The following is a 9,482-nucleotide window of genomic DNA, read 5'->3' as shown; positions in this document are numbered from 1 at the left end:
ATCTCCAGCCCAGGGCAGCTCCCCTGTAAGCTGGGTGAGCTACTGAAGCCAAGGCGGGAGGCAGCTGACAACACCCAAGGCCCATGCGGGGTGGTGGAAAGGCTGGACTCAGCAGAAACACCAAATCCCGGCCAGGCAGAAACCACCCAAGACTGAGGGGCTCGTGCCAGAGCGGTGGCCACAGGTAAGAACCCGGGCCCAGGCTGTGTGTGGCGGGAAACCTCCACGTCCCAGGGCTCAGCACAGCAAAGGAAGACCAGCCGGGTCACCCTGGTGGCCATCTGTCCCTGTCCCACCTGCAGAGTCAGAACAGCCTCTCCCCAGTGGGGATCATCTCTCTCTGCCAAAGCAACAGCGGTCCCTGCCCCAACCAGACTACCCCACTCAGCGGAGTTACAGATGCTGCTCCAGCATCCTAACACTGCCCAGCTGGCGCCTGCCTGTGCTCACCCACACCTCCCAGGCCGGCCTTCCCTGCAGCCTGGGCTTGGCCACCGTGGCCTGATTGAGCACTGAGGCCCCCTGGGCACCCAGCCCCATCACTGCACCTGCCACTTCCAGCCCCACCCCACCGGCTCAGGGCTTCTTCCCAGCGGCGCTCATCATGAAATCAACATGCACGCAAGTCGTCTCAGGAAACTTTTTAATGAAAGTGTCGCAGTTCTTTCCCCCACGGTGGTGTGTAGGTGGCTGAGCTCAGATTGCAGCTGCTAAGACACCAGCCACTTACCGAGAGAAAGCCAGGCTGCTTCAAACCCAGGGCCCGAGGCAAAAAAGCATCACTTCTGGTCGGGGAGTCTGGAAGCCATGCCTTGTGGGAGGTCACACTGGCATCTAGGCCTTTGCCTGCATGCAGAAGGAGAGCCGGGTCCCCTCCTGGAGAACGCTGCGTTCCCCAGCCCCGCACCGGCTTTGCCACCACACAGGCTTTCGAGCCAGGAGGCGGGTAAGACGTAGCTGTAGACCCAAAGCAACCATCAGCCCTGGGGCCCTGCGGGAGAGGAGCACTTTTAGAACATGGAAAAGTGTGGTCATCCCATCATTAGGCAGCACACATCCTACATAAATAAAAAGTCGTAAGGGGAAGAAGGTTGGAGAGGGAACAAAAATTGGCACAGACATTGATAGACTGGTTTCCAGTTTCAAGGTAACAGATGCACATCATGAGACCAGAGGAGACTGAGACAAGGTCTGGATTTGGCTTTTCTAAGCAACATGTGTTCCTGCGCAGGGCTGGATGGTCGCTGAGACAGAGATGGAAGCCAGGACAGGGGAGGCCACCGGGCCCAGATAGGTACAGAGAGCAGAGGATCCTGTTCTGTCCTCACCACCCACGAGGGTGACACTGCTTGTAAATGGTGGCTGTGCTCTCCCAGCAAGAAAAAAGCACAACTAAATCCACACTGCACACAGACGCAGACAGAAAGCCTTCAAGTGGCTCTGTTTTCTGCTCCCTGCCTCGCCAGATCCATAAGCAGAGAGGAGTGTCAGGCGCATGGCCCAGCTGTCAGGCTCCCCAGTGAGCTGCGGGCTCAGCAGGAGCTGCCCACTGACACACAGGGGCACCCACTCCTCCCACCTTGGGAGCGGTCCCCAGAGTCGCACTGGGTGCTGGTGTCATCCAGGGACCCCACACACTTCCTTAAATGTGATCCTGCTCCCTCTGGGCAGCTGCATCCTCTCCTCTGCAGGACCATCTGAAACTTGGCTTTCAGTTTGCTCTCCCTTCTCTCTCTGCCTGCCCCAAGCCCCTTTTTCTAAAAAGTGATGCAATGTTCATGGGGTTATTTCTTGAAAAACTTGGCAGCCTCCTGCTTCTGTTTTCTTTAGCCAGGTGTCAGGAGGGTTTACAAAGAATGCCTGGGCTCCCCCGCAGGTGCCGGCAGATGGGGTAGCAAATGGTCCTATGCCTCCACCTGATCTGGGAGGGAGTCTCCTGTCTCTAGGCCTGGCCCCTTCCTAACCCTCCACGTATCCTGTTCCCAGAGACCAGAACCCCTCCTGAGAACAGTGAAGCCAGGCCTTAGAGGAAGACAAATGCTGCCAGGACACGGATTGTCCAGGATTACATTCCAGCATCTTATTAGGTATCTGAATCTGTTAGGAAAAAAAATTAGAAACTACATATAAAACTTAAAAATATTCAAGTATCAAAAGGTTATTTAGGATGAAAGTTTTAAAACAAGTCATCAGCAAGCTGCTACCACCAGGTGGAGACTTTTACAAAAGTTGAGGAGTCCACTGAGCTGAGAGGACAGAAATGAAGTCACCTGTGCTGGGGCAGGGGCAGGGACACTTGGGGCAGGGAGTGTGTGGGCAGAGAAGCCAGAGAAGTCCAGGCCTGTGGAAGCCAAACAGGAGAGCGTGGGCCGGAAGGGCGGTCAGGAGCGGGGGACGAGGTCGCTCTCCCTGGAGAACGAACCCTGAAGTGCGTAGCCTGGGATTCCCTCCCTGGGGGTCCTGTCCCCCGACATTTCACGGGCCTCCTGGAGCTGCCTTCCAATGAGGACAAACGCGGCAACAAAAGACCCATTTCTGCACAAAAATCCTTCTGGAAAGAAAAAGAAGAAAGGCAAGAATGGAGTCCAAACGCTCCCCAGTGCTGACTAAGCCTCTCCAACCCTGTTCTAAGTGGAGTGTGGTTTCTAAGTCAGGGAAATGGAAGAGGCCCCATCCACACAGGCCATGGCCCCACAGGATGAAGCAGCAGCGTTTATTCCAGATACAACAGTGAGGGAATCCGGTCACGTTCCCTCCTCCCCAGAGAGGGCACATCTTGACACGTGATCCAGTAGAAATCTTTTAAACTCTGTTAAGTTCATAAAAACCACTCCTTTCACCCTGTCTCCCAGGGCCAGGCCTGGCCTCCGAGATGAACTGGCTTGGGGCGCCCTCGGGTGGCCACATAAAAAACCCCCAGTCTGAGGCCAGCCTGGGGCTCTCAGACCTGGGCGGGATCTGCCCAGGCCACCTGTCCTTCTGCTTTGGGCCGCTGTCTCTTGGCAGATGGCCTGACACTTGGGGACGTCCCAAGGATGCCTCAGAAAATCTTGACTCCCACTCTACAGATGGCCTTGATTAGCCAGAGTTTTCCAGGCCATCTGTCCGCCTCCAGGAAATGGACTGGGACCTTTAGACATCGGTGGAGAACAGGATACTCTGTCTCTTGCTATCCGGGGCAGGGATGGCCTCCAGCCGCAGGAAGTACAGCAGCACCTGGACCTGCCCGGGCAGAGTGGGGAAGAGGAGACTGGCTCAGAGAGGGGCTCACAGCTGCTGGTGGGGAGGTCTTTGGGGCCCAAGCCTCCAAGTCCACCTCAGGTGCTAGAAACCCCTGCTGGTGTCATGAACCCCTTACAGTGAGACGGGGGTAGGGTGGGGTCCTGACAAGGCATACTTGTTGGGTGGGGGTGGTTGTTTATTTTAGAGATGCACAGGGCCTTGCTCTGTCCCCCAGGCTGGAGTACAGCGGCTCCATCATGGATCACTGCAGCCTCTAACTCCTGGGCTGAAGCAATCCTCCTGTGTCAGCCTCCCAGATACCTAGGATTACAGATGTGTGCCACAATGCCTGGCTAATTTTTCTTTGTATTTTTTCTAGAGACGGGGTTTGCTACATTGCCCAGACTGGTCTCAAACACCTGGGTTCGGTTGTCCTGCCTCGACCTCCCAAAGTGCTGGGATTACAGGCATGAGCCACCACACCCAAACACTTGGGGTGGTTTTAAGCCCCCAGCAAGGTGCACCAGCAGGACCAGGAGGTGGCCTGGGCACCCCCTATCACTCCCATCCATGCAGACCTAGGCAAGTCCCTCTCTCTGAATCTCAGCCACCACCACATACGATGCAAGTAGGAAGATGGGCAGGACTGGGGGTGGGGCAGGCAGAGGCCATCTCCGTCAGGCTGGGGTGGCATGGGCTCGAGACTGTCTTCCCACACCTGGGACATGACCTCCAAGGACCAGCTGTCGGTCATGGTGATGGGCTGGCTGGGGTTGGCAGGGAGCTTGCTCTCCTTCTCGGAGGGCTGGAGCAGCGTGGGGCCAAAGACAGTGGCGAGGTTGTGCAGGGACATCTTATTGACTGCCTCCTTCTCTGCCACCCTGTAGAGGACTGAAGCAGAGGGTGCTGTTTCAACGCCACCACCAGGAGAGAGGCAAAGGGGCTGTGCTGTGCTGGAGTCCTCAGGGAGGGAGTGACCTCGACCCTGTCTGTGCTGCAAGCTGACTCCAGCCCTGGTACTTCTGGGTCCCAGTGGCCCAGGAAAAGGGGCCAGCTCGGGGAGGTCTTCATGATGTGGTTGGGAGGGAAGAGGGAGATCCAAGTGCACTGCTGGCCATGGCCAAAGCTCTGAGCTCTTTGTTAAGGCCACAGTGCAGAGGGAGGAGGGTGGCAAAGAGGAGAGGCAGGGGTGGGGGTGGCAGTGGCACTAGTCGCCAGAGGCAGTGAGAGATTGCAGACAGGGGTCAGGGGAAAAGGTCCTCGGTGTTGGGGGTCTGGTGGGAGCAGAGGGGCACCCCGCGGCCTGGGGACTTGGAGCCCAGGCAGCCACGGGAGAGCTGGGCTACCTTTCCAGGTGGTCTAGAAGGAAAAGGAAGGTGAGCAGGTTGGCCTCCGGCAGGGACAGCAGCACGTTGAGCATGCAGCTCTTCTTTGCAACTGGGTCTGAAAGAGCTGCAGGAGGCGGTGGGTTACTCCTCCAGGTTACAACAAGCCAGAGACCTCTCCCGAGGTGGTCACATGGAGCGCCCGGGACATGAGTGCTTGCGCAGTTTAGGCTTGTCATCATCATCACACACAGCGCTGGCCACCAGTGAGGACCCTGTGAGGGGCACCTGTGTGGGGTGTGAACCACCTGAACGCCTTTCTCTACCTCGCAGGGGTCAGCAGCACCCGGCAAACAGCAGCAGGAGGAGCCGCTAGAGCAGCTGCTCATGGGCAGAGCTGCCCTTGGGCAGCTCCTGCCACCACCCCCTCCCCAGGGGAGCCCAAGGCAGGGGAGGCTCAGCATGGAATGAAACAGGGGAGTGAGGGACACAAGGAGGTGGGAAGTGGGAGGGTCCCAGCCCCACCAAGTACGCAGAGACCCGCTCGTCATCCTGGACACCACAGGGGCACCTGGAGGCTGGGAGACCAGGTCCTCTGTGCATGGGCCTGGGAGAAAGACCTGCCCTAAGGGTGATGCAGAGGCTACAGGTGCTGCAGGCGCCAGCGCCCCCTCTAGACATCAGCCTCCAGGTTGACTAAGGGTCAGGTCATGTTTGAAACCATGCTTGGCTGGACCAGGACCCACGGCAAGAGCACCTGGGCGCCAGTGTTCAGCCCTGGTCTGCAGGAAGGACAGCAGACTTCAGGACCCCACAGCATGGCAGTGCTGACCATTTCACCCACTTGGCCTCCTTAAGAAATACGGATGGGGAGCCCTCTGGGGATGGGCAAGGGCTTCCAGGACAGGCTCAGTTCTGGTCCCCTGCTTTTTGAGGTTGGGTTAAAATGCCGACCATGGCAGAGGAGACACAGCTCAGGTTCCCACACCTCACTTTTCACAGCCTCCAAGGGCAGCAGTGCACGTGGAGGAGACGTCTCCCATGAGGCCAAGGCCTCTAGTGCTCACCGATGCCCTCTGCGAAGTTGGGGTAGAACTCATCAGTGAAGAGGGGCTCGGGCAGCTCACGGAAGTGCAGCTTCAGCGTGCCTGCGATGGTGTTCACGTCCATCTCGCTCATCATCACCGACACGTCCTTGTTATCTGGAAAGAGCACAGAAACGCAGCAGCCTCCTTGAGGATCCCGAGTGAGTCACCTGCCATCCCTGCCTTGGCTAAAGCACCATCCCTGCCACACTGACCACAGTGCGGGTCCCTCCCGGGCTTTGAGCAGCTCATCTGACTCCTCCCAAGAGCTGTGCCTGGTTCTGTGTCTGCAGAGTTGATGGGGGTGCGTGGGCATTCCTATTCCTGTCCTCTGGTTGGCCCGATGTGATGGCCGGGAGGAGGCCAGTGTGGCAGGACACAGTGCCTGCGTGGGGATTGGGTGGCTCTGCCCTGTACATAGCAACCACCCCTGCACCAGTGTCTTCTGATAGCAGGAAGGCCATGGGAGAATCTGATTGGTTTCAGTGTTTGAACCTGTGTCTTCCTTTGGATCCAATTGTCCACTGGTACTTACCTCCCCACCACAGGCCAGGTCCATTCTGGGCCTGGGGTGCTGGGAATTCTAGGTGTCCTGGTCAGGGTCAGTGGTGTGTGCCCCAAAGAAGGGTCTGCAGGCACAAAATCCTGTTGCTTTGAAGATGCTGGGAAGGACCCTCTGGGGCCTCAGTGCCCTCCCCTGGCATTTGAGGCAGGTCCAGGTCCTTCATAGCCTGTGAGGGTTGTTGAGATGGAGGCAGAGATGCTGCAGCCCCAGCCTGAGCTGGATCCCACCAGTGCCCTCTGCCCGCCGCATCCTCACACAGGGCAGTGGACAGACCGCACTGAGTCCTGGGCTTCCACCTCCTGTCCACCCCCAAGGCAGAAAGGCCAAGGCCCGGCAGAAGCCCCTGGTCCACCCCAGCAAGTGGCATGCGTGGCTAGGATGGTTTAAAAACTGGCTTCTACAGAGGCTTTTTCTACAACTCTTGTCTTCTCTTTTTTAAAAATAACAACACAGTAAATGAAGAAAAGACACAGAGAAGGATGCGACATGCCTGGGCCATGCAGCGCTCTGAGATCTCATCACGGACACCGCCGCCCACACCTCCGTTCTGTCCTCCCCAGGCCAACACTCACTGACGTTGCAGCTGCCTTCAGTGCCTGGATGTCCACGACCACTCCGGACATGCAGTAGATGCCCACCTCCTCCATGCCTCGGCGCTCAATCTCCTCCACGCACTGGCGCATGATGTAGGGCACCTTGGACCTCTCTCTCCTGCGGGAGGAGGGAATGTTCTCAATGTCCTGACAGCCCTGCTTGGGCCACACACAGGAGACCTGCTTTGTGGATGTGGAGTGAGGATGGTGGCGAGGGTGCCCAGGTCTGGGGCTGCACACAGAGCCTTCTGCATGCCTGTCCTCCCTCTGCAAGCTCTGTCCTCATTGCATGTACTTTCTCAGGACATTTCAAGCGCAGAACCCCTGCGAGTCACACATGATCTTTGCAGGAAGGTCTGGAGGCCTGTCTAAGTAAAGTCAGCACAGGAAGGGCATCTGATAGATTCCAGGCCTGGGGTTAGCAGCCTGTGCCCCCAGCTGGGAGATCAGATCTGGTGTTGGTCCTGCCACCCACGTGCTGTGTGAGAGGAGAATCCCCGACCCCTGCCCTGGGCCTGGGCCTTAACACACATCCGACGAATGAATGAAGGGTGGCCTCAGCACCAGTGCTCCAAGTCCTGCGATGCTAAGTGCTTTTCTCCTCTGAGTCTTAGCAATGGACAATTCCAATACCACCACACAGGACACTAGCGTAAGAATACTTCAAAGTCAGAACACAGTGCTGTGCAGAGGCCTTAACTAGTTCTGTTTTGCAACTGGATTTAGGAGCACATCAAAGCTGCTTCTCAAGCACCCTCATTAGCAGGGCTTATTTGGGGGAACTGCTGATGGAGTCCTCGCTGCTCATGCCCAGAGCCCTCCCAGAGTGCTACACAAGTGGCTTCCATGCAGCTGGGGGTGGGGCATGGTGTTTAGACACAGAAAGGAGTCCAGGGTATGACTGATGGAGGCCCTGGCCCACGTGACCAGCAAGGTCAGGGGCCCAGTCGGATTCCATCCTGGGGAAGCAAATGAATTCTCAGAGGAGGTGATCTGTGTCTGCAAGAACTGCTCTCAAACCAACAAACAGGCTTCTCTTGGCAACTGACTCATGACAAAGGGGCAGGGGTTACAACCATTCAGCAGGAAACTGGGACCGTGACAAATTCCAAGCAAGGGCAGAAAACCCTGCACTTGGGCAGTTCCTGGAGCCAGCCTACTGCTTCCAAGCAAGGCGGCAAGGACATTCCTGAGCTGGTTTGGAGGAAACACAGGAGGCAGCTGAACACACCAAGTGTTCCCTGGGGCCTGACCTCACCGTGCAGCGGCCACGCACAGAGAGGAGAGACCCACACATGCTCTTTTCTGCAGAAACAGCTGAAGGGACAGGCGCCCTCAGTGCATGAGCCCAAGCCCCTCCCCACTCACTTGGTGACCACAGCAATCTTGACTCCGAAGACCCCTGTCTGTTTTCGGGATGGCATCCTCTTCAAGCTGAACTCCCTGCTGTTGAACTTGACTGAGAGCTTTACTTCAATCTATAGTGGGGAGAAGGGGTACAGTCCTCTAATCCTTCTGGTCCTCATAGCCCAAGGTCCCAAGGGCCCCTGGGAGTTTCATCAAATATTTCCACCCCCCAAGGCATGCAGAGGTCTCAGCATGAGGTGGAGTCGCCCCTCGGGGAAGCCCCTAGTCTACTTCAGGAAGAGCCAGGATTGTCGAAGATGGTGTAAAGGACTGGCTTCTGCAGAACCATCTCCTGAAATCCCTGTTGCTTCTCTTGGTTGCTTACTTTTTCTTAAGATATGGGATCTTGCAATGTTGCCCAGGCTGTAATCGAACTCTTGGGTTCCAGTGATTCTCCTGGCTCAGCCTCCAGAGTAGCTGAGATTATAGGTGTACCGTGACCAGCTTTCTCTTTCTTAGTAACAATTAAAAATTAAGTAGGAAAGACAGAATAATATAAGAAAAAGCCAAGAATCTCAAATATTAACATTTTACCATTTATACCCAGGCCTTTTTGGGTGTGTCATTAACTTTTAAGGTCTAAGCCTTTCTAGGGTACCTAAAGACAAATCAGGGGTCTCCATTTCTATGGGCAGCCCCCAGGTCCCCAAGTGGAGGCCCCACCTGTCCTGGTGGTGCCATGAGACCTTTGTTTGAGGAGGGATGCTCAGGGCCTGACTGGCAACTGCATCCCAGCCAGTGAATGGTGATTCCCGTGCATGGTGATTCTGCTCTTCGGGGGCCCTCCCTCCTCCAGCCAGGCTCCCTCTCAGATGCCGCCTCAGGCTCAGCCACCTCTGACTGATTTGAAATGAACAGAGGCCACCCTATCCTTCTGAGGGAAGTGGGCACCAGGAGAGTCCCACAGACACGTACCCCATTCATGGCGATGATGGTGCGCTGCCAGTCTCTGTCCTGCAGGGCCTGTGGGTCCAGCTGAAAGCAAGGAGTCATGATTGGCAGAGGCCCTGGGGTCTGTTCAGAGGCCCCACGGGGCAGCATCCCACGCCCGCCACTTCTCCAGCCCTTAGTCAGAGGCAGAGCCTGACCGAGGCCAGCACCTCCATCCAGAGGCCGAGAGAGGTAGAGTAAGGATGGGCCTGCCGGACACCCCTGGAATCCAGGGCCCCACTGCTCCCAGAGCCCTGCTGCCTGGGGTCCCCACCCCCTCCTCCCTCTGCCCCTCCCAGTTGGGAGCTGATGTGCAGGCTGGCAGGCTCTCTCTATCCGGCTCCCATCACCACGG

At 57.0% G+C, this 9,482-nt stretch overlaps 1 protein-coding gene across 2 annotated transcripts; it reads right to left on the bottom strand.

Annotated features, from left to right (window-relative positions):
• Positions 1–903: 903 nt before the first annotated feature.
• LOC115833841 (breakpoint cluster region protein-like) lies at positions 904–9,225 on the bottom strand. Of its 2 annotated transcripts, XM_030808658.1 has the most exons (7): positions 9,113–9,225; positions 8,159–8,268; positions 6,766–6,908; positions 5,615–5,749; positions 4,569–4,674; positions 3,941–4,103; positions 3,133–3,222 (listed from the first exon to the last, which is right to left on the bottom strand). In XM_030808658.1, exons 1-7 carry the CDS (start codon positions 9,188–9,190, stop codon positions 3,133–3,135), a joined length of 825 nt encoding a protein of 274 aa, XP_030664518.1. In that variant the 5' UTR covers positions 9,191–9,225. The 2 variants fall into 2 exon arrangements, 1 of the variants encoding a protein (XP_030664518.1); XR_004029095.1 differs by lacking the exons at positions 3,133–3,222; positions 3,941–4,103; positions 4,569–4,674; ... (1 more) ...; positions 8,159–8,268; positions 9,113–9,225 and adding an exon at positions 904–991 and having other exon boundaries at positions 5,615–5,702.
• Positions 9,226–9,482: the final 257 nt, after the last annotated feature.

The sequence above is a fragment of the Nomascus leucogenys genome, unplaced genomic scaffold (genome assembly GCF_006542625.1).
Source record: "Nomascus leucogenys isolate Asia unplaced genomic scaffold, Asia_NLE_v1 001368F_39805_qpd_obj, whole genome shotgun sequence".
Classification (NCBI taxonomy): domain Eukaryota; kingdom Metazoa; phylum Chordata; class Mammalia; order Primates; family Hylobatidae; genus Nomascus; species Nomascus leucogenys.
The sequence above is the reverse complement of the archived record's forward strand: the minus strand, read 5'-3'. Positions and strand labels throughout refer to the sequence as shown.

What these genes read in the sequence shown, in the direction of transcription:
- LOC115833841 (XM_030808658.1), bottom strand. Translation starts at nt 9,190, where the DNA reads ATGACTCCTTGCTTTCAGCTGGACCCACAGGCCCTGCAGGACAGAGAC. An exon ending in CAACTTCGCAGAGGGCATCG is followed by an intron (nt 4,675 to 5,614) that starts GTGAGCACTAGA and finishes CGCCTCCTGCAG; the next exon opens with CTCTTTCAGACCCAGTTGCA. An exon ending in CCTTGGAGGTCATGTCCCAG is followed by an intron (nt 3,223 to 3,940) that starts GTGTGGGAAGAC and finishes CTGCCCGGGCAG; the next exon opens with GTCCAGGTGCTGCTGTACTT.